General features: G+C 37.9%; 1 protein-coding gene across 3 annotated transcripts; it reads right to left on the bottom strand.

Moving 5' to 3' along the window:
• Positions 1-146: 146 nt before the first annotated feature.
• Positions 147-27,307, bottom strand: jak2b (Janus kinase 2b). 3 transcript variants are annotated; one of them, XM_026186865.2, is made up of 25 exons: positions 26,819-27,080; positions 26,586-26,714; positions 23,554-23,790; positions 22,933-23,056; positions 22,708-22,825; positions 19,920-20,065; positions 18,527-18,818; positions 18,143-18,262; positions 17,823-17,980; positions 14,460-14,571; positions 13,918-14,104; positions 11,643-11,767; positions 11,302-11,433; positions 10,463-10,550; positions 9,376-9,503; positions 9,017-9,155; positions 8,668-8,819; positions 8,376-8,526; positions 7,781-7,917; positions 7,467-7,656; positions 7,091-7,215; positions 6,816-6,988; positions 6,581-6,698; positions 2,587-2,700; positions 147-943 (listed from the first exon to the last, which is right to left on the bottom strand). In XM_026186865.2, the coding sequence occupies exons 3-25, from the start codon at positions 23,783-23,785 to the stop codon at positions 836-838; spliced, it is 3,369 nt and encodes a 1,122-aa protein (XP_026042650.1). In that variant the 5' UTR covers positions 23,786-23,790; positions 26,586-26,714; positions 26,819-27,080; the 3' UTR covers positions 147-835. The 3 variants fall into 3 exon arrangements, with proteins under 3 accessions (XP_026042650.1, XP_026042646.1, XP_026042647.1); XM_026186861.2 differs by lacking the exons at positions 26,586-26,714; positions 26,819-27,080 and adding an exon at positions 27,286-27,307; XM_026186862.2 differs by having other exon boundaries at positions 26,586-27,080.
• Positions 27,308-27,863: the final 556 nt, after the last annotated feature.

Below are 27,863 nucleotides of genomic sequence, written 5' to 3'. Positions count from 1 at the left end.
AATCTTCAGTCATTTATTTTTTGCTGTTGCTTGGAAGGTTCTCATTTGTCACTATCCAATAACTGGCCCTATTAACAGCACGATACTTTATGCTGAAAAATGGCGTTAAAAGGAACTGAACACAAAAAAAATCTGCGTAACATATACACAGTTGAATTATACCGTTTAATTTTCACACAACCTCTTACATTGCAAACAAAACAATTCTTAAAGTAATTTTTGCACATACTTCATTTACAATAACATGGCAGTTCAAATATAATATTTAGTTTAATTTTACAAAATTATAAAATTTTACTGGACATATATACACAAATATACTGTAGGTATATACAAACATAGATAGAAAAACAGCTTTTGTCTATTTCTCTGGTTGGACAAGGACAAGAAATGGCAAGAGCTAGCCCTGCTAGCTGTTTGTATAGACACAACAGGCACTCACTCTCACACAAACAGACGCTTGCACACAAAACTTGTTCGCCACAAGCATCTGTAGCTTTAGGCCTGGCAACAGTCTACTCACAGTCTAACACCTCAAAACTTTTCTGTTACAAATTTGACCAAACAGATTCAGAATTCAGGAACATCACCTTCCACTTTCAAACCGTCCAAGCTCCTCCTCCATTTCCACTGTGCTGTGGGCCAACATGGGGCACCTTGCTTAAAAGGCACTAGTTTATAAGCAGGCTCAACTTTTCCATTTGCAAGCTGCTCTGCCACATGCTGGGATCCATCAGGAGAAGGACCTCACTTTGGGCTTTGTCCCTTTGCCACAAGTAGGGCAATAACATTAAGAGCATCTCGGGTGAAGAGGAGCAGGGCACTTTGGGTGAATTTAAAACGCTTTACTGTCCCTGAACAGGTCGATGCGCAGGGCCAGCTCCTTGAAAGAAGGGCGCAAACCAGGGTCTTTGTCCCAGCACTCCTCCATGATTTCATGTATCTGAAAAAGAGTAGGACACGAACAAATAAACAAACAAACAAACAAAAAACTACTGGTAGTGATTTGATTCCTGATATGGAAACGGAGTCATAACAATCCTCAGAAGGATTTCTGTTGATTTTCCTGATGACTAACAACAAAACTCTTGAATGTCTAAACTATTCTCAATGGGCAACTTGTTGAAGCTCAAACTGAACTTAGAATGGGGAAAAAGATGATTTAAGTGACTGTGAATGTGGCACAGCTGTTGATGCCAGACAGGCTGGGATTGTCACACACCTGCAGAAACCACTGGTAGTCATCAGTGCTTCCCTCAGCCTCCTAGTAGGCACATCTATGGGATCAATTTCAAACTCCTATGCTGCTTTGTACTCAAGTTATAACATTCACAGCCACAACCACAGTGTACCCATTAGGGCTGGGCTATATCATACCGTTCACGGTAATACCGGTGTAATTTTGGGCAACGATAGGAAAATGAAATATCGTGATAGAATATGGGTAAAACGCGCATGCGCAGTGCCTATGTTTACATACGCACATGGCGGTGACGCAGAATGAGAAGAGCGAAAGTGGATTGTTGAATGAAACGGATGAACCAGAAGTGGTTTGTAAAAGTGCTGCAACTTCAGTGGTGTGGAACTGGTTTAGCTTTCGTCCGTCAGATACACAACAAAGCACTATTTTTGGTAGCGCATGCTAGCCGGTCGTCGTTATTACCGTGTTGTTTGGAAAATACGACAGTGCCCCTTATAATCCTGTGTGCCTTATGTATGAATTCTGGTTGTGTTTACTGACCTCGAAACGATTTTATGTGTTAGACGGCGCTCGAAAATCTGTCAAATGTTTTAGTACGACTTTGCTAAGCTACGAAGCCGCACCGCTTGATGGATTGTCGGAGCATTACGGCAGGAGCCTCGGGGAGTGATACGTACTGTGCTTCAACATAATATTACCGTATTGTGTGTGTGTATAACCTCTTTTTAAGTTTTGTGGATATTATACATGGTTATGCTGAGGATATGCCGGCCAGTTTCCACTGGAAATGCCTTTTGGTTAGATTGTCAGCAAGGAATTTGCACTGTTACATTTTTATATAACTTTAATGCACATAAAAAACAGCTACTTGTTTAAGTGAAAATACATTGATGGGGTTTTTTGCACTAATAAAGTTGTGGAGTTGTAAAGTATTTTGTCTAGTGTCAATTATATCGTCAGTTATATCCTTATCACAAATTTTCAAATGTATATCGTGATAAATATTTTTGGTCATATCGCCCTGCTCTAGTACCCATTTTGTAATAGTAGCTCAGAGCATGATAAGACCACGTTACAGAGTTCTAATGATGTCAAACTCATTCCCCTAACATGACTGTGAGTTTACTGTAAGAATTAGGCCAACCACGAAGGCAAAAGGGCATACAACCCAGTACTAGGCAGGGAGTACCTAATAGAGTGGCAGAGAAAAGCATGACTTCAATTTAAAGATACAATTGCTTGATTTGTAACTAAGCAACTACTTGGGAATAAAGCCGTCCAATCAGTTTGTCTATGTTCTGGTCGAAATTTGTTAGGGCTGATAACTTGACAAGAAAAACAAACAACCCCAAAACAAAAGAACAAACAGCAGAGCACGATGATACCTCTGTAGGACATCCCAGGGGTTGAGGCAGCCTGCTGCCTGATTTGAGGAGCTCAATGAGGTGATAGACAATCAGCTGTCCTTGCTTGTCATTCCCCATCATGGCCATGAAAACCTGAGCAGGAGGAGAGGAAAAAATGTTTCAAATAGCTTGGCTTTCACCATATGACTTAAGCTAAATAAAACTTAAGCTCTTGAGAAAGCGCAAGAATATCCTTACAGATAAAGCAAACTGAAATCTAATCTAAGACTAGGCATGACTGGAACCAGCCTCTCCTTTACAAAATATAAAGTCACTTAGTGAATCAACAAAGTATAACTAAAATATAAAAAATACACTTAAACGTCTAATAATTTTAATGATTAATTTTAATAAAATAATGTCCCCCCCCCCCCCCAAGAAAAAAAGAATCCTATCTCGGGCTCTCTGGAAACAGACGCTCTACCTGGAAAGTGCATTTATGTGCACACCTCGACTCAGCGATGCTTCAGGTGAGGGAGGGAGAAACAAAAAGAATGCTGCTGCAAAGCTTTTAACTAAGACACGAAAAACTGGGAGCCAGTTCATTACACTGGCTCCCAGTACATTTTAGAATTCATTTTAAAATCTTGGTGCTGACTTTTAAAGCTTTGAATTGTGATGCCCCTGCCTACATTTCTGATCTTTTAGAACCCCACGCTCCCTCTCGCAGCCTGAGATCATCTAATCAAAGGCTGTTGGTAGTCCCACGAACTCGTTTTAAGACCAGAGGTGATAGATCTTTTAGAGCAGTGGCCTCCAGGTTGTGGAATGCTCTCCCTCCATTATTACGTTGCCTTGATTGCATTTATTCTTTTAAAAAGCAGCTTAAGACTCATTTATTTAGATTGGCTTTTAATTAGATTTGTGCTGTATGTTTGATTATTGATGTATTTTATGTATTTCTGTTTTTATATTACTGTGAAGCACTTTGTGGTTTTTATCCTGTGAAAGGTGCTATATAAATAAATTGATTTGATTTGAAAAAGAGCCTCTTTTTTTCCTGGAGCAGTCAGATAACCTTTCAGTTGTTGTCAGGGTTCAAATGTTATGATTTTTTGTTTTTTTTACAGAGTATGAATCACTGCATGATGTTAAAGGCATGCATTCTCCAAAAGACACATGCTGACAGGTCTGTGAAGACGTATTTGTTCAGTTGTTCAGTTGGAGGGGGTTCCTTCAAATTTATTTAGCATTTTTGTGTTTGAAGGGATTTCCTGGCTCACAATGAGCCTTTGGCGATGACTAAATGCTATTGTAAAAATGCTCTGTCTTAATAGATTAAAGGAATTAACTGAGTTCATTTTATTTCACTCAAGCTGGATATCAAAATAACCAAGTTTAGACAGTAATATACTCACTCACTACTCACTATCATAAACAAGCTAACTAGTTAACTCAATAACTGATGGATTAAAACTAACAGCATGTGTTCCAGTTTGTTTTATTTTGTTTGGGGTTTTTTTGCTGTATAGGTGGAGAGAAAAAGACCTCTTGATGGGGTTAATTTTTGCATTTTTTAAACAAAATGTCTTCCAATCTGTTTCAGATTGTTGACGGGGCCACTATCAGCATACTCTTTCCCCCTTGGACACCTACTAGTAGTAACTCTTATATAGCTTACTAGGGCTTCACTTGGAATATATATTGGCATAAAAGAAAACAAACCTCCATGAATGATTAGAAATTACTTTTAAACGAAAACTTTATTTAAACACAGATATAAACCTGAAACTCTGCCCTATGCATTTATGAAGGGGATTAAATATGATTGCTCCATTTTTCCAGGCATATGAAAACTCCTTGAAAACTAATGTTTAGTTTGGTCAGGTGTAAAATTAAAAAAACAAAATACATATCTGATATGTGTGCGTTCTGAACACCATCTTATGTATTGTGTTGTACCTGTTACTTCAAAACAGCAGACTAGCTCATTTCTGTTAGGTCTGAAAGAAAATCTGAATTCACAAAGATTTTGAGGCAATTTCCACACACTCCTTTTTCAACATGAGAACCTTTTTTAACCGATGTTCCTACAAGCTATGAAGTTAACCTGAAGGGTGTGACTCAAGGATTGTCCAGGTGTGAGTCAGGTCACAACACTACTCCACTATTAACTAGAATAAAAAAACCACTATGGTGCAATTCAAGTCACAACTCAAAACCTACTTGTTTAAACTGGTTTACTCGCTTTAATACAGATTTTACTTGCTGTCAAATCGTGTTTGGTTTTTTGGTTGTTGTTTTTTTAAAATTTTGTTTGTGGTTGTATTTTGCTTTTTTTTTGTATTTTAATTCATTAGAATCTATTTTAATCTACTGTTTTATTGACGTCTTTTTCTCTTTGTAAGGTGACCTTGGGTTTTAGAAAGGCACCCTCAAATAAAATGTATTATTATTAAGAAACTATTTACTAAGTATCCTGCAATAAAATGTAACAATCCAACTGAGAGAGAAGCACGGGAACTGATGACAAAGACTCGAGAAGTTCCATGCTGTGTTTCTTCATCAGTTTCTGGGAAAAAGACTTGTGGTAGAATTATGAAAGCAGACAAAGACCGAGGCACCTTTGAGTCATCCTGCCTGGTAGTTTGTGTTTCGTGCATTTTTCTTCTGTAGTATAAGATTGCTAGAAAATCAAATTTAGTACTTTTGTGACCTTTACAGAATAAAGAACACACAAAACCTCATTTACAGCTTTTCAAAATGCATGGCAAATGTGACATGGACATTTCATTTGGTACTCCACAAAAACATACAACAGAATAGTTTACATGGGGAAGTTGTTTTCAACTGTTCTACATTAAATATAAAGTTTAGGGTTTTTGCACACAACTAATGACAAATACAGAAGCAAAAGCTAAGACTATGAAATCAAGATTTACAGCCTAGACACCAGCAACCTCGTGGAAACTTGTAGTCACTAGGGAAAAAAAAAAAAAGTGTCCTCCCCAACCAGTTTACAAGTGGTGAAGTCAGTCAGAAAGTGGGTGCTGCATCAAAAACCTCATTGTGCTTGCTTTGGTGCCAGCAGATTCCCATGATCACCTCTAGTTTGTGTGGACTGTGATATCTCTGCAAACACTTGCCATTTAAACTCCGAACAGTACTAAAAACACAAGCAGTGCAACATAAACTGGAAATGAAAAACAGTCACCTTTGATAGTTAATGTTGTACCTGTGCTGCAATGAGCACACCTCAAACAGTGCAACTTTTACTTTTTACCGAATACACAATATAGTGTACGCTACTGACGTGTAACACAGACGAGCCAAAGATTGTTTTCTTTACATACTTTTTTTTTTTTTTTTTTTTTTTTTATGTATACATTTTAAGTATACATACTTAAAATGAGTATAACACTTGAATGTTTCTTTTGAATCCTTTGTCTTAACTTGTAACAAGCCAATATAATGTTTTCCAGGCATATGAAAACTCCTTGAAAACTAATGTTTAGTTTGGTCAGGTGTAAAATTAAAAAAACAAAATACATATCTGATATGTGTGCGTTCTGAACACCATCTTATGTATTGTGTTGTACCTGTTACTTCAAAACAGCAGACTAGCTCATTTCTGTTAGGTCTGAAAGAAAATCTGAATTCACAAAGATTTTGAGGCGATTTCCACACACTCCTTTTTCAACATGAGAACCTTTTTTAACCGATGTTCCTACAAGCTATGAAGTTAACCTGAAGGGTGTGACTCAAGGATTGTCCAGGTGTGAGTCAGGTCAGAACACTACTCCACTATTAACTAGAATAAAAAAACCACTATGGTGCAATGCCCAAAAGACAAAAGGCAATACTGCCTGCTAAAAATGGAATGTTGATCTGTTTGTTAGATGTCAGGGTGCAATGAGTGGATTTTGGTAATGCACACAGAGATGTGCTCTTAAAACTCTAAAGTTACTTTCTTTTTTCTTTCTATACACACATAAAAACTTGAAATGCACTGTATGTATGATGTATTACTTACTGCAGGAGGACTGCAGTTCTTGTCACTGTGGGTGAAGAGCTCATAAAGTACAACTCCAAAGCTCCAGACATCCGACGCCACAGAGAACTTGCTTTCAGTCAAAGACTCGGGGGCATACCTGTGAAGCAGCACACCAAGTCACCAGATTTCTCTGAAGTTAATTTATAAGGCTATACTAAACTAAAAATAGAGAAGAGGATCACAGTTAAATTCTAAAAAACAAACATATTCTGACCAGAATATGGGGCTCTCTCCAGGATCCTTCACCATGTAGTAATCTTTGTCCTGAGGCAGGACTTTGGTGAGGCCGAAATCCCCGATTTTTACTCTGAGTTCGCTCTCCACTAGGATATTTCGTGTTGCCAAGTCTCTATGGATATACCGCTTACTTGATAGGTACTCCATACCCTATGTAAAGATGTAACAAAAACAAACAATTATATTTTATCACTAGTTTAACTGGTCAGAAAAACGAACAAACAAGGGACAAACTGGCCATGTCTGCAGTACCTTGCAGATCTGAGAAGTGTAATGGACAAGCTTCTGATGCTCGATTCGCTCTCGGTTTTTTATGAGGTAATCTCGCAGACTTCCAAAGGGAAGATATTCCATGATGAGACGGAGGTTTCGTCGACCTGAAGGAAGGAAAATTTCCAAAATACAAAATGCTCATCTGTAACCGAATTGTAGGAGGACATAATGAAGCCACACTGGGGGGAGGATACTACGAAATATGTATGTAGAATTATTTTTTTCCATTCCCACATAAGATAAAAAAGTAGAAAATGTTTGTACCATGCATTTAGTTAATGAAAATGTAAAACAGCCTGCTTACTTTGTTTCTGTAAGAGAAAAACCAAGCTACAGAGACGTTGATCAAAAGTACCTGCACTGTAGCAAACACCCTTGTACTTGACGATGTTCTCATGCTGAAGAGATTTTAGGATCTCGATCTCCCGCTCGAAGTCTCGCATGTGCTCTGCGGTGCTGTGCTGAAGTTTCTTCACGGCCACGACCTCTCCGGTGTTGTCCTGCAGTGGGTCATATCGACACATCTCCACACTGCCAAAGTTTCCCTTGAACAGAAGAACAAATAATTGAGCCGTCGTTGTTTATTCATAGTTTGATTTTTAATTGTACTGTATCCTTTTTGAATGCACATTTTGTTCAAAAATACCTCAACCTCCACATTTATCATACCTTGCCCAGCTGCTGTAAGAATATGAGGTGTCTCTCTTCAAACTGAGCTGGATCCTGATTGTCAAACCCACCAGATGCCCACGCAGAGCCCACTGTCCTATTTGGCAGGATGTCACTGTCCACGATCAACTCATAGTCTGGGAAGAAAGAAAGAAAGGAGAAAACTCTTGTGTCTGGATGGAAAAGACATTGGACTTGTCTGGCCTCCCCAGGCATGAATCATAGTTGAGGGATAATGGACACTTGTGAAATCTCTTTTTTTGTCATCAGGATCATGTAAAAACCAGCTGTGAAGTGGAGGGGTGAGTCTGACAGTGAAACTGCAGGCAGACCGACCCCAGGGTAAATACTACGGATGACCAAGATTTAAAAAGAGACTTAATTTTGCATTCAATATGACCCACTTCTATGAAACCGGAAGTTTGTTTTATTTTTTGCATCCACAGCTATATCCATCTGGTGGCCTTCAGCTAGAATCCAGATTTAAGGCACTTCCACATTATTTTTTTTAAATGTTGTGACCCAGAAGATACTACATTCATGTTTCTGGTTATGTTTTTACAACTTCAGTTTAGTTTTTGAGGCGTCTACCAACCTGGTGTGAAGAGGCTGTGGAGGTCACGGATAACGGCACGAAACGTAGGCCTGAATGTGGGCTCATAGTCCATGCAGCTAGAAATCAGATTAGCCAGTTCAGTCCACTTTGGTGCAGGAAGCTGGTGGTGATCCATGTAAAACAGGGTTTTCTAGGACAGAAAATTGGGGATTAATGCCGGTGTGCAGATGCAGATGGAGTGACTTAAAGCAACTCTTCAATTAGCATGCATTTATATGGAAACAATATATATATATGAATATATGTTTTACATGTTGCCACTCAGCTTTACCTTGGAGTTGTCTAGTGTTGCTAAAGGTTTATCACCACCACTGCAGATTTCCCACAGTGTAGTGCCAAAACTCCACTTGTCAGCAGCCAGACTCAGTTTGGCAGGGTCCTCAATACATTCAGGGGGCACCCAAGGGATCCTCTCAATGAGAACTGATTACAGACAAAAACATTTGACCTTCCACTTTTAGCTCTTCACTTACCAAATGCTTGCAGAACAAGACAGCAAATAACTCATTTTAGCTCTGTTTTTGTAACAAAAAAGTAATAAAGCTCACTGCAGTTACATTAATATATTAACTAGCTATCTACTGCCCCCTGCTGATCTTCGACACAACGGACAAACTCACTTTCTTTGGGCAGGACAGTGATGCTGATACCAGGATCACTTAGTTTGATGAAAGGTGGGTTCCCAGCCCTCCGATCCTCTTCTCTGATCAGGAGAACATTTTTTGCACACACATTCCCATGAACAAGATGTTTTTCTTCCTACAGGAACAGAAAAGAGAAGCTATCACACTTTCTTATTAACAAAACACTTCCTATGTTCTTACATTTATTTTTATAATGTACTTTAGTTTTAAAGTTTCACTTCTTTTAAAAAAAAAATGTTTTCAGTACTAAACAGCTGTAAGCAACAAAGAAATCTATATTTATCAATATTTTAGCAATGACATGACCTAAAATGAAGCGGCACATATTTTCATACCAGGAAGTTCATGGCCCAGGCCAGCTGCTTCGCCACTTCAAGCTTCCACAGAAGGTTAATAGAGTTCTTGTTTTTCTTCAAGTAGGTGTCCAGTGAGCCGAATTTCACATACTCCTGAACCATGATGTCTGGAAAGAAGTTTTTAAAAAAAATAAATACAATGACTTAAAGATGTGGGAATTATGGTTTGTACAGTACAGCGATTTATAGATTTATTACAAAAACCAAATTCAGGAACTGAATGTTTCTAACAGAATCTCAGATGGGCTACAGCTCGGTTTTACATTACAATCAGTTTAGATACATGTTTTTAATATATGCCCACTGAGTATATATAAAGAGTGGCTGTCACTTATCAGTCAGTGTGTCCTCGTCTTAAAGCCTCAATCTTTTTTCCAGTCGTCATCTTAACATAACAAGTAAACAGATCTGGTTTAAAAACTCAGCGACATTGCAGTCATACGGCAGCGGCTTGTTAACATTTTCTAAACGACCATCATTTAGAAAATGACCATCATGCTGTACTCAGAAACAGCTGGCGATTGACACCATAAAGCCACTGGTCAAGTGTTTAATGATGTCATAGCTTATGAAAGCTATGAGGGTAGCTTTCCTTTAGCCCAAAGTCCAACCAGGTCCAAATGTACTCCCCACAAACACTTTCACTTAAAACCTTCACAGTGGACTTCTGGCTGTTAAATAAACATGTTGACTCTTGAAGATTTACACAACCAACAAAACCTTAGTTTACATTGAAATATTTACTGATTTCTTAGCTCAGCAAAAACGGGTTTTGGCATTAAAAAGTTCTGTATTAGTATTACTAGTACTACTAATCAGTACTTGGTTGTAAGTACTAATTAGTATTAACGTTAAAGTCGAACGACAAGATCATGTGTAAGATGTGGGAATTTTGGCGACTGACCCCGTTGCATATGGATTTCTGGGACTACCTTTCTCAAGGATGTATGAACAGCCAAGTTCAGCCGGTCAAGATTGTGGTAAAGCATGGTGCATAGTTGGCACATTAGGCTTAATGACATGGCTCAAATTGTTTGCCAAATAAATAGGTACTGAGACAACTTACTCTCTTCTCCACAGACACAAACGCCGTAGTTTAGAATAAGGTGTACGTGAGACAACTGGCTCATCATGCTGGCGGCTTCAAAGAACGACTGCAGGACAAGAAAAAAAAAAAAGAAAATATATATTTGTTTGCTGATGGAAAAAATACCCCCAAACAAAACTATATTACGTCAGTGTTTTAGCTATATTTGTCTAACAAAACCTAAGATAAGCTCCAATATTACTCCAAGAATACCTCCTACTCTAAGGCTGTGCAATGAATAATCAAATTAAATTTAGGGCTTCCAATGATTATGAAACCAGGATGATTGAGATAAAATTCATTTTTGCGGATCCTGTTATGCAATGGTGATCTTGTTTTATCTTGTTTTTTTGTCTTTCCTTTACAATGATGCACTTCTGCCCCTTTCTAAAAAAAAAAAAAAACCAACCCCAAAACCAGAAAAAAAAAAAAAAAAAAAAGTGACTCAAGGCAACAAAATTAAAAAATTAAAAATAGATACCCTCTCCAGCAAACAGTCAAAAAAATAGAGCCAAATGATGCTTTTATAAAGCAGGAAAAGCTTATGAAAAGAAGTCACATGGCTCCTGCTTGAAATTTCCACCGTTAAAGAGTTCCTTAAAATATGCCAGTAAAGGGACTCAAGAGCGGTGGTGTAAAGTTCCAGTGTTTAGGCTGATGATCTAAAGCACACCACAAAATGAATTCAACTAACTACCAGTACTAGTCAAAGCCTTTGTTATGCCCCCCGACGTAAATATAATAGAAAATCTGGGCAATCACACAAATTTACAAAAATCAACGCCTCTGTAAGCAAAACATGCACAAAAGCCACAGACCTCAGAGAAGTTCCTGTGGGCCTGGTCCAGCACTTTCATGACTACTTCCGTTTGGTGCTCTCCATAGTCTCTCAGCTCCTTTCGAACCCCTTTAAAGATCTTCGTAAAAGTCCCTTGACCGAGACTCTCCATCTAAGAGAAAGATCATCATTGTATAAAAACTCATAACACCAGCACATTTAACTTATTGGTGAAAATATGGAGGGTATCCTATAAAGGTATAGCAATTCAATACTATAACATAATAATGCTGAACATTAGAAACATTCATGTAAAGAATGACTGGATAAATGAGGGCATACAGACATATTAAACGCTCTGAACATGTAAACTAAGCTTACAAATTCCAGATCTTCTTTCCTGATCTTGTGAAACACCATTTGACTGATGTTGTGTCGATGTAGTGATGGGGACAGTGGCACTTCTGAACCTTTGTTGCTCCTGCACACGAGGAGGCACGACTTTTCTGTTATTGGAAAGAAAAGAAAACATACTTTCAAGTTTTACTCGTTGGCACAGCCTCTACCTTAACCAAATCTCACAGTTTCTCCATTAATATTGAAAATTCCCCCTTCCTTCCACGCAGGTAAAGAGTTTGGGTGTTATACTTGACAGTACTCTCTCATTTCAGTCTCACATTAATTACATAACCCGGTCTGCATACTTTCACTAACGTTTTAGGTGTATTCATAACCTTGCCCCTCCTTCTCTCTATGATCTGCTTCATATTACCACAGTTTCCCGCTCTCTCAGATCTTCATCTGCCACTCAATTTGTTGTTCCTTCTGCTCGGCTTATCACTATGGGGCACAGAGCTTTCAGTCGCTCTGCTCCTCGGCTGTGGAACTCACCTCCTTCAGCCTTAAGAAATATAGATTCCCTTCCCTTATTCAAGTCACAACTCAAAACCTACTTGTTTAAACTGGTTTACTCGCTTTAATACAGATTTTACTTGCTGTCAAATCGTGTTTGGTTTTTTTGTTGTTGTTTTTTTTTAATTTTGTTTGTGGTTGTATTTTGCTTTTTTTTTGTATTTTAATTCATTAGAATCTATTTTAATCTACTGTTTTATTGATGTCTTTTTCTCTTTGTAAGGTGACCTTGGGTTTTAGAAAGGCACCCTCAAATAAAATGTATTATTATTAAGAAACTATTTACTAAGTATCCTGCAATAAAATGTAACAATCCAACTGAGAGAGAAGCACGGGAACTGATGACAAAGACTCGAGAAGTTCCATGCTGTGTTTCTTCATCAGTTTCTGGGAAAAAGACTTGTGGTAGAATTATGAAAGCAGACAAAGACCGAGGCACCTTTGAGTCATCCTGCCTGGTAGTTTGTGTTTCGTGCATTTTTCTTCTGTAGTATAAGATTGCTAGAAAATCAAATTTAGTACTTTTGTGACCTTTACAGAATAAAGAACACACAAAACCTCATTTACAGCTTTTCAAAATGCATGGCAAATGTGACATGGACATTTCATTTGGTACTCCACAAAAACATACAACAGAATAGTTTACATGGGGAAGTTGTTTTCAACTGTTCTACATTAAATATAAAGTTTAGGGTTTTTGCACACAACTAATGACAAATACAGAAGCAAAAGCTAAGACTATGAAATCAAGATTTACAGCCTAGACACCAGCAACCTCGTGGAAACTTGTAGTCACTAGGGAAAAAAAAAAGTGTCCTCCCCAACCAGTTTACAAGCGGTGAAGTCAGTCAGAAAGTGGGTGCTGCATCAAAAACCTCATTGTGCTTGCTTTGGTGCCAGCAGATTCCCATGATCACCTCTAGTTTGTGTGGACTGTGATATCTCTGCAAACACTTGCCATTTAAACTCCGAACAGTACTAAAAACACAAGCAGTGCAACATAAACTGGAAATGAAAAACAGTCACCTTTGATAGTTAATGTTGTACCTGTGCTGCAACGAGCACACCTCAAACAGTGCAACTTTTACTTTTTACCGAATACACAATATAGTGTACGCTACTGACGTGTAACACAGACGAGCCAAAGATTGTTTTCTTTACATACTTTTTTTTTTTTTTATGTATACATTTTAAGTATACATACTTAAAATGAGTATAACACTTGAATGTTTCTTTTGAATCCTTTGTCTTAACTTGTAACAAGCCAATATAATGTCTTGATTCATGCTCAACCGGCCAGCTAAATAAATCCCAGAACGTTGATTCTGTTCATCTGAAAGTTGCATTTTAAGTGGGAGAAACACTCCACCAAGTCACAAAATAGAATCTACTAATCACAAACTATACAGTTTCACACACACTACCAAGGCTAGTTGTGTACTGAATTGAAAAAACAAAACAAAACAAATGTCATCAATGATCACAGGCACCACCCTGACCATCCCTGCCCAATACATTTGTTAAATTTATTTAAATTTCCATTGGTTAGAAAGAACTAATGTGTTAACTTATAAACGAATGCGAAGAGATAGAGTCATTATCCTTTCAGGATACAGTACATTTTCCATTCATCACAATTTGTGGAGTTTATAGACTCCACAAAATCCTTCTGATGCAATATCTACCATCTGTGCTCTGCTAACATGCACCTAAATTGGACAAATCCAGATTCTGTTAGTTTTACCTTTGGATTTAGGAGGGCAGCACTTGCTGAATTGGAAAATGATGCTGTCTGAGCGCACTGTTTCCTTCTGGTAGCAGCTGAGCAGTTCTTGCAGACTGCTGAAGTTTCTTTTGGTTCCACTGAGGTTGAACTCTCCACTTGCAGACCTGGTGATCTGGCAGTGCTTGTGTTCTATAGCATCATACACCTGGCAAACGCAAAGAGGACACCAAATTAACCATTTCAATGATGAATTTAATGTAAACCTAGAATCCTTTAATCATGAAAGACATCACAATAATACAATACAATACCAGAAAGAATTAGTAGGTATTAATAAACACATACTGGTGCATTTCAACAACAAATGTGATAACATGACAAAAGTTAATCTAAAAGATAAATATAGAATGTATGAAAGTTACTTACCTAGAAACTAAAAATCTAGCCAGCCAATTTGCCAGACCAAACCCACTCATGGACTCTTGTGTCACATTTGGGCAATACACACAAACAAACAAACAAAAAAATGAAATGAAAGACCACAACTGAGTGTCACCTACCTCAACGGGGAAAGTCAAAAAGTATTTGTTGAAATCTTTCGGGCTACATCTCAAAATGTACAGTCCCCGTTTGTTTCCAGACTTCTGAAGCCAATTAACTGCAAACTCCATTCTACAAGAAAAACAACAAAATAAAATTGATGGAGGAAAATGCAGTATTACCAGTTAGAAAGCCTTTATTGACATCATATTTGGGATTCAATACAAGTGGGATATATAAACTCCAACTGCCAAAGGAATCTGTCTACATTTTGGCCACATTACTAAACATTAAATAGGAACACAATAGTATAAACATTTTAAATACCCATATTTATTTATGAGTGTAAAACACCTAAGTGTTTGTTTTAGTTTAGTCTAACCTAAAACAAACACACTTCCAATAAAAGCATAATGCAGGCTCAAATTGCAGAAATAATCATATTTAAACATCTAGGAATTATCTCACACTCTCTTTCACACACACGCAAATATATTATTACCATTTGCTGTTAAACTGACAATTTAGCATCAGCCAAAAACCTGCGATGACAGAAAATTAAAAAAAAAAAAAGATGACAAAAATATCAATATTCATGAAATTATCCATCCATCTGTTATAGTCTCACACACACACACACACACACACACACACACACACACACACACACACACACACACACACACACACACTTGTCTCTGTCTTTCTCATTAACAGCATAATGTAAATCTAGACTGGGAAACAGCTTTGCTAATGTGCAAGTGTTAAACTTACACATGCTCAGTGTTGCATATGCTCTGAGTTTAATGACCGACTCTGAAACATTGTAGACTGGTGAAAGTGGTAATGTTTAAAGATTATACATGTAAAGAATTAACTGAGAAAACACTTGTTGAGCTGAAAGGAGAGGAGCGGTTTTTGTAGAAACAAAGAATAATATATAGGTTTGCCTTTTTGTTTTAGAGACTGGCTGTTCTGTCAGTCTGATTTAAAAAGTAAACTGACAAGGACAGTTCCCCATAAGATGATATTAAGTGGTTTTACTTCTTTGATCACCCATATCTACAAAATACAGTACTGTGCAAAAATCTTGCAGCCACCCCTTATTTCTGAATATTGTGTTTCTAAAGAGCCAGACTTTCTTGTAGATTTTGAAAATGGTCTCCAAGATTCTGAAAGTGTTTCAAAGATTTCTTTGAACATTGGCTGCTTTTTCACTCATTGACAGTGTTGTCTTTGTATCTAACAATTTCAGAGGAATGTTTTTTTTGTTTGTTAGGCCACTTAACACTGACCAATGAATCACTCAAACATAAAGGCCAGTAACACAAGGGGTAAACCACTATTCTGCTCACACATAGAGGACAACTCAGAAAATAACCACTTTTTAATTGAATCATTAGGCACTTTCTTTCGAGCAGCCTGTGGTGTGAAGTGTATCATTAAAACTTTTGAAGAACTTCAAAACCTTGCTTTAAAGAATTTTGAGGTCTTACAGCCTTGACTTAAACATAAATAAATAATCTTATTAAATACACACACACAGTCCCCACTGCTGCATAGGCCTAAAAGTCCTCAGTGAGATCATTAACATTAACTCACTCAGGCTATAGTCTACGAAATGGTTTAAACGTCAGCCACCTCCTCTGCATGGATGACATCAAGCTGTATGTCAAGAGCAAACAAGACATCAATTCATTGATCAACACCACTAGGATCTACAGCAACATTTGAATGCCATTCAGGCTGAAGAAGTGTAGTCGCATCAATCGCCAAATATGTGCAAAGGTTTAAAGCAAGTCTTGAGGATGAACGGGAAGAACAAGATCTAGGCAATCAATACCTACGCCCAGCTGGTGATCAGATACCCTGCTTGGATAATAAGCTGGGCAAAGTAGAAGATGGAAGCCACTGACATCAAGACAAGAAAGCTTGTTACTATTCATGAAGGTTTCCTGCATGGAGGGAAGGTGGGCGAGGAACAGTGAGTGTCAGAACCACGATCAAGCATGAAATAGCAAACATCCATGAGTTCATCTGGAAGATGGCTACAACTACTCACATGCTTAGTGAATACCTCAGGCAGCAGAAACCAAAGCAAGAACAGAAAACATCATGGAAGGAGAGAACCCTACACAGCATGTATCACCGCCAGATGGAAGTGGAAGCTGATATCTACTAATGGATGGACAAAGCTGACTGAAAGACTACATAAAGGCACTAATCGTGGCAGCACAGCAATTAGACCTGATCACAAGATCCATAGTCTGCTGCACCAAGTTGCAAGATGCTAGCAGGCAGGGCATATACGGAACGCCATAACCAAGTGGCTGGCATAGTATACAGGAAAATCAGAGTATGGCCTGGAAGTCCCAACGTCAAAATAGGGTGGTTGAGAATAACCGAACTAAGATCCTGTGGGAATTCCAGATAGAGACAGACAAACTGGTGATGACTAACCAACTGGACAAGCAGAGGAACAAGGCCATTAGGGCTGGGCGATATGACCCAAAATTCATATCTCGATATTTTTTAGCTGGATGGCGATATAAGATATATATCTCGATTTTTTTTTTAAAGCCATAAGTTAAGAACAAAAAGAGAGTTCTTAGTCACACTGTGTCCCAGATGTCACACGGGCACTTTTATTTACATACAGCGTAGATGTACATGAAGAAATTACTCAAAAATAAATTATCAGCATTTATTAAATAATCATGGTCCATAAATAAAAAGAAAATGTTGTTTTTGTGCATAACAAAAAGCTCACAATTGTGCAGTCAAAATGTAAACTAATAGACGCTGAGCATAATAACAAAGAGACAGATTTCACAGCTGCACCACGTCTCTGAACAGGTGCCATTTGTGGTCCTTATACACACACAGTACGTATCACTCCGCGAGGCTCCTCCCCGGTAGCCGTAATCCTCCGACATCAAGCCGTGCAGCTCCGTAGCTTAGCAAAGTCATATTAAAACATTTTTTGACAGATTGCTGAGCGCTGTGTACCACATAAAATCGGTTCGCGGTCAGTAAGCACAACCAGAATTCATACATAAGGCGCACTGTCGAGTTTTGAGAAAATGAAAGGATTTTAGGCCGTGCAGCCCCTCCGGGCTGCATGTCGTTAGCGCGGTTAGCTCGTTAGCGTGGTTAGCTCGCTAACACGTTGACGCCGTCCAGCTCTACTAGAGCTCCAAAGCCTCTAGTAGAGGACCCAAGCTTGAAGGATAAAGACTGCCCACAAGGCAAGTGGGAAATTTTATTCACCTATATAAATGAATAAAACATCAAATACATCGTGTTTTACATCATTCAAGCTGGATTTTTTTAAGGGGGAAGTTCTTACACATGTCGATGTTACAATATAATATTTTACATACGTGATTGGACCGTGGCAATGAGAAGATATGGCCTCAACCAGCCTAGGGGGAGCCACTTCTTTACAAAGGTAATGATGTGCATCTGTGGTCAGTCGATAGTAGCCATCAACGAGGGACACAAAAGAGAGGGCTTCAAGCAGGCTGGGGAATTCCAGTTCCTAAAATATCAAGAAAAATATAACAGACCACATCGTTTATTTGTGTCACACAAACCAACAAAGAAATGTGAATTTATCGGTATATTAAAAGGCATGAGTAGACACTTGGGTGATGGCTGTGGTGAGAGTCTACAAAGAAATAGATTTATAAGATGAAATTACCAGATTCTTGCCATCTTGCTTGTTAATGGTAACCACCCGACTCTCTGCAGTGCCGTCTTTGTTGGCCTGTTTGATGCTGATGTTGGTGACATCAGGGAAATCACACAAGGTCTGTAGTTCCTGGCAAAACAGTGTAACATAGGAACTTAAAAGAAACAATTACTACAATAACAATTCAATGCTGCATTAAGGCCCTTTTACAAAGAAAGCAGCATGTGCTGCACTGACTGATACCTAGGTGGAGTTGATAGTTTAAATCTCTTTTCTCAGAATCTAAACACTTGTTTGTTACCTCAAGGACTATCAAAAAAGATGTTCCAGTGAAACGTCAGTTTCTTTATCTTCCAAAATATACACTAACACAGTAGCACTCATTGTACCAACCTGTTCCGAGTCCTTACTCAACTCCCGACACCACTGTATGCCAGTATCTGCTGCCACCAGGATGATGCGCTGGACGCCTGATGGCTCCTTGACCTGGAAGGTCTCTGTATAGAAGGACTTCTCCAGAGACTCCATGCTGATGAGGTACTTAAGCTTAAGGTCACGAACTGTAGTCCGACACTGGCTAAACTGCTGGATAAAGCGCTTGAAGCGGAAGCGGATGCGTTTACGTGTCAAGAAGTTGCAGTCCTGGATCTGAGCTCGCATGTCCTTTGGCAAGAAGGACTTGTAGCTAAAAGAGATTCAGTAAATTCTCATGTCAGCGTGATATGCCAAGTATCATGAATCCTTTAAATGTCTCACAAAAAAAAAGCTCTGCGCTTCCACATATTTTGTACAAAATTATAAAATAAAAGATAGCAACACAAATTTAAAGAGTTGTTCTTTGATGTTTCAAGTTCAAATACACTAAATGGACAAAGGTTTTGGCCAACACCACATAATATGACGACCACAAAATGTTCACTTGATCAAGCATCTAGCCATTCAGTCTGCCTTTACAAACATTTGTAATCAAATAGATGGTTCTAAAGAGTTCGCTGAATTCCCATTTGGTACTTTACTAGGATGTCACCATCGCAATAAGTTTGTTCTTAAACATTCCATAATCAACCTTATGTAAAATTATTGCAAAGTGGAAGCATTCAGAAATCATGACAACTCAGTCACAATGTGGCAGACAGCATAAAGCTATAGAGTGAGGTCAGTGAGTGTTGAGGTGCTGTAAAAGTCACAGATTCTCTGCTGACTCCATAAATGCAGAGCTCCAAACCTCAGCAAAAACTCTGCGCCAGGAGCTTCATGGTATGGACTTTCATGGTATGGACTTTCATAGCTGAGTAGCTCCTGTATGTTTAACCTCCTAAGACCCGAAGTCTTCCATGACATGCATTTTTAATTTCTGTTTGATATTTGGGCATATTGGGGCCCGATGAATGTAAAAACAAAGAATTACCAGTTGTTGGGTTTTTTTTTTTTTACCTTATTTTTGTTTTTAAGAAAAATAAGAGCCACATATGAGGATATTCGTTTAAAATTTCGATAGAACAGTAGCAGTATAATTTCCTCGTAAGTGGATATCAGGCCCCTGTAGAGCAAAATTGAGTATTTTGGTCTAAATAACCCAAAATGTGTGGTCCACATATGTGAACACCAGGTCCTAGGAGGTTAAGTCTATAGGTGCCTCAGTAATTATGTTCACCTGGTGCAAATTTGCCAAATTCCTTTCACAGCTGTTTTTGTTAAGGCAAGTCAGCATTATTGATGCACAACACGAGTGAAATCAATTAGTAGCAGTGAAACAGATAAAACCCATAAAAGCAACTCTAAGTACCTTATAGAGTGATATATATCAAGAGGCGACAGCTGCTTTTCTTTGGCTGATCTTGTCATGTCAAGTACAGCCAAACCAAGGCACTCTTCTTGTGTCTCATGGGAGTTGGAAAACTTCACCAAGCCATTCAGATAGTCATTCCTCCACTGCGATGAGAGAAAAATACCAATCATTGTTAGTTGTATCTGCTAACGTTCAGGTGAGTGTACTGCTGTCTGTCCATATTTTCAAGTCTACCGTAACTCAACTTAAGTAATTTCTGTATACCAAGTGTAGGGCTGTTCGATAGAACAATATAAAAACAGTCTATCGTTTCATTTTACGCTATAGTTTGTTTCGTGGTGTCGCAAAATAAACTGCTTACGGCAATATTTGTTTCATCGTTTTGGCACTTGGTCACTGTAGTGGCTATATTAATTTCTTAAAGTTCTCTCTCTCTCTTATATTTGATATAACCACACTATGGACAGACAAGCGCCTGTTTCCTTAACGACGGTAAAACCATCGCGTGTCTGCTTGTTTATTTTCTACATAAACCTTTCACAATAAAGCTCAAGATCCTGTTGAGACTTTTCAAAATAAACTGAATCACGTGAAAGAGTATGCAGATTATTTACAGATGAAAAGCAAAAAAGAGCCGTCAGGTGCTAAAAAAAATAAAGCTTAGCCTCAATCGTTAGAACAGGCTTTTCCCCGCAGCACACGTGTAATAAATACTCACAAAGAAAACGGCGGCCGTTACAACTTATGTCTAAAAATGTATCGTTTCATGCATGTTAAAAACACTCGACTCCAGGTACACGACGCCCAGCTGGAAACAATTCATGCAAGTCGAGCTGCCCGAGATTCACAGAATTTACAGAAAATGTTACATTTTTGTGATTTATATCGTTATCGGACGCTAGATGTCTTATATCGGGATATGAGATTTTGGTCATATCGCACAGCTCTAAGCAAGTGTGACAGTTTTTAATTAAACCAACAATCTCAGGATATGCTCCTATTAAAGCACACAAAAGACTGATATTTAAAATGGGTATGGACCATACAATCACTACCAGGCTTACAAACAATTGCCTCATTTTTTGTAAGCTCAGTTATGGTGTTAATCCAAAGCAGGCAATGCTATCCGTGTTCAGTAATGTGCAACAATAAATTTAAAATTAATTCAAATTTATATTTTTATTGATCACAGCCTCATGTCAAGGTTCTTCCTCCCATTCTCTTTGCCTTGTTTTTTTTTTTTTTTCCCCTATGTACAAATATTTCTCTGTCACCTTCTGACCCTAACAGTTTAGAGAAAAGTTAGGTACAACATAGGTTGCTTGCAGTGACTGGATCAAACACTGATTATGCAGGGTGGCTCTTTACCACAACTGACCAATGAATGAGCTTCCCGTGAGGCCCTCTGGCGTCATATTTGCAGCTCTTGTTTTGACTGTAATAAGAAGCCAGTGTGAACACTAAACAAGAGCAAAACTACAAGATAACGTTCAACCCTTTTTTTTAACATATGGCATTGGGCACCAATTACAAGCTATTGTTATTGTGTCTTCAATAAAACAGTTTTTTGTTATTACACCCAACACTGAAAAAAGGGTTTATTAAAATGACAGCAAATTCTAAAATTCAACAATGCCCCCTCATTTTGGTCTTGCCCTTTTACAAATTATCAACTTTCTTGTCAGAAGCACAGACTGTAAGCTGACTAGACCACAAAGAGTTTAACATATCCTATAAATGAACGCAAGCATACAGAATAGCTTTAACGGCTGCAAACACACTAACATATTTAAATGACCTCTTGGGTGGTACTTCATCTCTCCCTCTTAGGGTTTTGCCGGGCCACCACGACAGACTTCCATCGCCATAATTCCACATAATCCTAAATTCATGCAGAGTTCAACTTCAGCCACATTGTAGGCTTAAACTATAACCATTCACCTACCCTGGAAATATTTCTATTACATTGTGGTCACTATACATTACTTTTTTTTAATTGTTTTAACTGGCTGTACAGTTTTGAGGACTCTTCTGATAAAGTTTACTGCACTTGTCACTTTCTTTCTTAAATAGATATTTTTCATTTGTTTAATGTTAAAAAAAATGAACTGTATATAACACAATTTCATTCTAAACAAAGCAAAACAAATGCAAGTACCCAATGCAGAGTAATATTTAAATATTTAAATAAACCTGTGAATTTCCAGCAAAAACATACAGTAGCAGGTACTGGTTTTGTTATTGATCCTTACTGGTACCCTAACTGTACCTTTCAATAACAGGATTTTTCTTTGTATTACTGACTTAATTAATAGGCCTTAAATGCCAGTTACATTTCTGGACAGTGACAGAAGAGAAATATCTGTGAAATGCAAGTAAGGAACTTGCTTTCACGTTAGGTTTCATAGATGCAGAGGGGTAAATTGCTGTATACAAATGCTAACACTACAGTCACATCTCTCTCTTTCGTGTGAGGGAGATAATGAGATACACTGAAGTTGCCAGATCAGAGAGAATAGAATAAAATACACCAGTATCTTAGTTTCTTATTCATATCTTTATATGTATCCCTGAGTAATGAGGAAAAAAAAATCATTTAAACATGTGACCTAACTCATAATCTACCAAAGTCATAGCTCTGCACTTCAAGGATAAAAGCTGCTATTTTTTAACACGTTGTCTACATTACTGGTAATAAATGCTGCTCTTGAATATTTTTGTTAAATTAACCTACATATAAACAATCAACTTCTAACCTATTTGGGGTTTAGGTGAGAGCATTTACCTGAAAGAAGAGGTACGACATTACAAAGTCATCAATGACGGGGCTTTCTGAACCTTTTGTGACTCCGTATCGATAAGCCCTGGATGCCCCACCACTATACCAACCAGGGAAGTAGTACCTGTGAAAACAGGTTAGAAAGAAAATGCAGAGAGTCATTAAGACGTTTTCATTTTAAATCTCAAAAAGACACAAGAGAAATTGCAGAGGCAAAATAAGATATGCTACCGTATTCTGAAAAACACATCTTCAGATGCAGTCTCATCAAGCTGGAAGATGTGGTTGGGTGAAAACCACAAGTGATCCTGCTCTCGGAAAAGACCAAAAAGGCTGCAATAAAGTGGTGATATACCTACAGTGACGAAAGAATGAGAGGGCACATTATGTTCTGTAAACTTGGATTATATTCAATTAGGTAACTAACAACAAATGAATGCTTTATTTAGAGGGAGCTCTGAGGACTATGCCTCAGGATACATAGAGTAAAAAGTGAAAAAGGTCAATAAGATTGTCTAAAATGTCATTTGTGTTTGTTTTATCATCAGATGCACAATGCACAGGTGAGTGTAGTCCCACTCTGCAAAGCCATACTGTTGATGAATTTTACCTCTTAAAAAGAAAAAGAACACAGTACAAAGCTAAGCAACTTTATTTTTTCTTATCATTAAAGACAATAAAGGCAAAGTTTAAACACAGCATGGAGATGAGCGAACAAACTACCAATTTTTCTGTTATTAGGTTTTACTGTGGCCTCTTGATAACCTTATCTTGGGATCTATGCTCCAAGTTACAGAAAAAAAAACATGAATGGGAGTTCTTTATGGAGACTTGCACAGCGTGAGTACTCACTGCATGCCTTTGCCGCATCTATGCACAGCTCTTCAGCTACATAGTCCCCAGGTGGGTAGCTTAGAAAGCTGCCGTCGGCCACTCCCTGGTTGGTGTGATATAAATGAAGCCTTAGAACAACAGCAGCTGGTCTTGTGTCTGCAGATTCCCGATGGGCAGTCCCATTTTGGTGCGCCACTGGACATGTGTCTGTCACAGTGTCCATGGCTGGCAGGGAGGCCATCAACAGCATACAACCTTCAGTAATAATAATAGTAGTAAAGTTAATTAGTATAGAACCCATCAAAACCAGCATTACAAAATGTTTCCCAGAAACATAAAAAAAAAGATTAAAAAAAAATATATATATATATATATATATATATAAAAAAGATGCATATAAAAACCATTTAACCATAAATTAAAACTGACAAAGCAAACAAAAGTGTACGTAAAAGAATGACTAGGATAGTGTGATTCCATTGTAATAAATAACTTAAAATTGACATAAAAATCTAAACATTAAAAGAATAAAATGAAAAAAAAAAGTCTGTTAACATTTGACAGAAAATAAGGTTATTGAGGATAGTTGGATCAGTGGATTTTACTGGGAGAAAGAGCTGTCTGTCATCAGCATGGTAGCAAAACTAAATGCTATTTGACTAATGTGACCTACAGGTAGCACAACAAAAAAACAAACCCAGTACAGACCTCTGAGGGACTTCATATTTAAGAAAGGAGAACTACCAGTGAAACCAATGTTGTTGTTGTTGTTTTTAAATTGGTCAGATATGACGTAAACCAACAACTGAGCTTTCCCAGACATACCAACCCAGTGGCACAGGAAAATTTTATAGTCTACTGTAACAAATGATGCACACAAGTAGCACAAAAGGAGAACACTGACCAGAATCAGCAGTTTTTAAAATATTACTTGATAATCTAATAAAGACAGTAATTCGACATCTGTGACGCTGACTAAAACCTGAAAATTTTCAAAGATATTCTGAAATAATGTTTCACAGTGACTGGCATAAACTATGATAAAATGTTATGGCTGATGTAGGGGACATCATTAAAAGAATCAGGAGATACTATTTTTGGATTTTACGTCATTAATTTTATCACTAAACAACGTTTTTCACTAAACATGGTAATCTTACTAAAACTTGGCTTAAAAAGACAGTCACACAAAGGAGGTCAAAGTCAGGAATCGGGAGGAATACCAATGGTGGCTGGAAGCACTGATGAAAATTTTTGTCCTGTTTTCTCATTAAACGAGCATAAGCATACTGACACGACCTCTTTTGGCTCTTCGCTTGGAAAAAAGATATCAGACAGAATCAGAATCAGTTTAATGTGACATGTCAGCATACAGAATGATACAGAGTTCTTCTTTTTCGTCTCCTTTTTTTAAAGCACTCTGTGATAAATTCAATATTCTGATTATGGTACATGGAATGAACTTTTACATAAACTGTTATCAAACGTGTTGCATAAAGCTGAAGTACAGGGGAACCATTGTCAGGGCAGAAAGATTATAAAAGCTGTATATCTAATTCAACCAATGGCTGCCTTTACACGTAGAAGTCATTTTTTTGTCAATTACTTACACTTAAATAGTAAAGACTGTAGATATTAAAGCTCTAAAATGAGTACAATTTGCACTTTGCCACAACAAAGCAGCATAAGGAAATCGTCTTTCAAACAGCTGCTAATCCGCAAACCCCTACTGCTCTTGCCCTAATCAAATTGAGAGCTGAATTATGAGTGTTATGGTACTTCTTACAAAATTAAAACCTACTATAAATAGCTTATGATTGTGGGTTAAATAGGATGTATAAATAGGCCATTATCACAGTCCTGTGCTTATTTTATTGGACAACGAAAACACTAAACATCTTCAATTTAAAATAAAATTTGTTAATAAACTTCTAACAGCAAAGAAATGACAGAAATTAGCTCTGCTCAAGTGACTAGTGCTATAACAAAATAAGTGGAACTATGCTGGAGTATAAATAACTCCCTTTCCTTTGTCGTCACTTTTTGACATCACTGAATCAAAGCGGATGCAATTAAACTGAACAACAGGGAAAAAAAACAGCAGGAGTAACTTTTAAGTTCAGGTTCATATTGCTTAAATTGTGGACACTACCTTATACACAAATTCTGTTTAACTTTTTCTTGTGGAAGAATTTATAGATTCTTATTTGTTTTGACATTGATTCTGTAATTTTCATTATTGTTGACACAAAAAAAAATTTTGCTTAAGAGCAACTGGAAAACAAGGCTGACTACAGTTAGACCTACCTACTAACGATTTATTTCAGAAAACATCAAGAAAGAAAAAAAAAGCAATACATGCTTGTTAAAGTTTCATTTACAGAAACTGCAACAGCTAACCGAAAACAAAAGCTCAAATTAAAAGGAACTAGAAAAAGTGAAAGCGCAGCATTTTTCTAGATAAATTATTTTTTTCCCCACTTACATGATTAATTTAAAATTACACTGGTTTGTAAGCAAAAGAAAAATACTTTGAATGCAGTTTGATACTTCCCAGAGAGAAAGAGGAAACCCATGACATTAGCTTTAATAAATTCTGACGTGCAAATACACTGAGCAAAAGGGGGTTTGGCTACATATACCATCTCCTATAATTTAAGACAAGGTTCTGCAATAATTGTTTCCTCAAGACTCCTAAATTTCTCTAACTTTTATTAGGATTACATGATACTACAGAATTTCTGGACGCGTAGTACATTAACCCAAATGTGACAGGTAGCAAAGTCACAAATCGATAGTGCGACTGGGCATATCCAGTGATATTTTATAAACTTGGCTTCAGAACAAAGTCACCAAGGCCATGATCTTGCGTGCTACCGTTAGCTATAGCTTCATTAGTTTAATTAAGCTGGCGCTAACAGCCAAGACACGCACCCATATTAGCTTAGATATCATGCAAATAAAGTATATAAATGCATTTAGCAACTCCAGTATTTAAAAGTGAACCGTACAACCATGTCAATGAACAATTTACGAGTGTAAACACTTACTATGGTTGAGGGGCCAGACGTGCAGCTAGGTAGCTTTCTCCTAGTTACCTAGGCCAGCAGTGCAGCCAGGATGGGAAAGCTACTGCCAGACACTTCTGCTTCGGTTTTTGTAAGACCGGTTCTTGATAGCTGTCCGAATAAATAATAATTCATTTATGGCCTAAAGCCACTTGGAAATATTGTTTTTTCCATGTCGCACTCGGCTGGCTAACTCGCCACACAAGCTAGGCTACCTCTGGTCAGCCCAGCGCTACTCATATCACTCCGGAGGAACTTCAGTTGTTATCTTCACAATCTTCTAACTTCAGCCAGTGTTAACTCAAACAACGTCGCGCGTGCGTACGACTTGCCCGACAGCACGAAATTCATTTAAAGACCGTCATCTCTTTGTACGAGAACATTTGACGAGGGCTACATTATTGACATTAACTAGTGAACGACTAGCTACTTTCCCAGCCGTAGCTACAGCGAAACCAAAGCTCAGGCGAGTCAACAAGCCAGCCTTTTCCATCATACCAATGCTGCATTTAGGGACTGTCGGAAACGAATTACCACTTGTATGTGGTTATTCATAATTCAAAATGTCACACGTAACAACATACACGAGAACCATCAGCGTAACATTCGAAACTCATTAAGCAGTGGCTTGAAAATTAAAATGTACAACTATGCTTAACATTAACTTATTTACCATACTTACTAAACATCTGCACGACAAGAAAGCAGGAGATGAGTAATGTAACAGGAGTACTGTGAAGATTGGTGTACAGCAAAGAGAGAGGTGGCAATGGAAAAGGCTTGTTGTCAGTTGTAACTGAGGCTGGATACTTAAGGAAGTAGAAAAGGACTTGTATTTATATGTTAGGTAAAGATCGAGTTGGAAAGGATGTGCAGCTCTGGGGTAATTGTTTCCTCGAGACTCCCAAATTCCCCAGATTTTCACAAGTATTACATAATACTGCAGCAATTTCTGAATGCTACTAGTGTGGCATATTCAACACTCACCCAAATGTGCACAACAGGAAAGGAGAAGATGAGGAATGTAGACAGGAGTAATGGGAGGATTGGTGTACAGCAAAGAGAGAGGTGGCCAAAGAAAAGGCTGGTAGTAAATTGTATATGAGGCTGGAGACTAAGGAATGAGACAATGACTTGTATCAAGATCAAGCTGGAAAGGATTTTCAGTAGTTCAAGATGATTGAAGGAAAGAGATGGAAATATACTCACAAGTGATGAGAGTGTGCTGGGAAGATGGAAGGAGTAATTAGAGGAGCTAAT

This window comes from Astatotilapia calliptera, chromosome 12 (assembly GCF_964374335.1).
Source record: "Astatotilapia calliptera chromosome 12, fAstCal68.1, whole genome shotgun sequence".
In the NCBI taxonomy this organism is placed as follows: domain Eukaryota; kingdom Metazoa; phylum Chordata; class Actinopteri; order Cichliformes; family Cichlidae; genus Astatotilapia; species Astatotilapia calliptera.
Note: the sequence above shows the minus strand (reverse complement) of the source record. Positions and strands in the feature narration are given on the sequence as shown.

Excerpts from the sequence above, each read along its gene's own strand:
- jak2b (XM_026186861.2), bottom strand. Across the intron at positions 18,263-18,526 it reads TGAGTAAGGACTCGGAACAG|GAACTACAGACCTTGTGTGA; the intron begins GTTGGTACAATG and ends CTGTTTTGCCAG. Across the intron at positions 7,657-7,780 it reads TCTTACAGCAGCTGGGCAAG|GGAAACTTTGGCAGTGTGGA; the intron begins GTATGATAAATG and ends CTTCTGTTCAAG.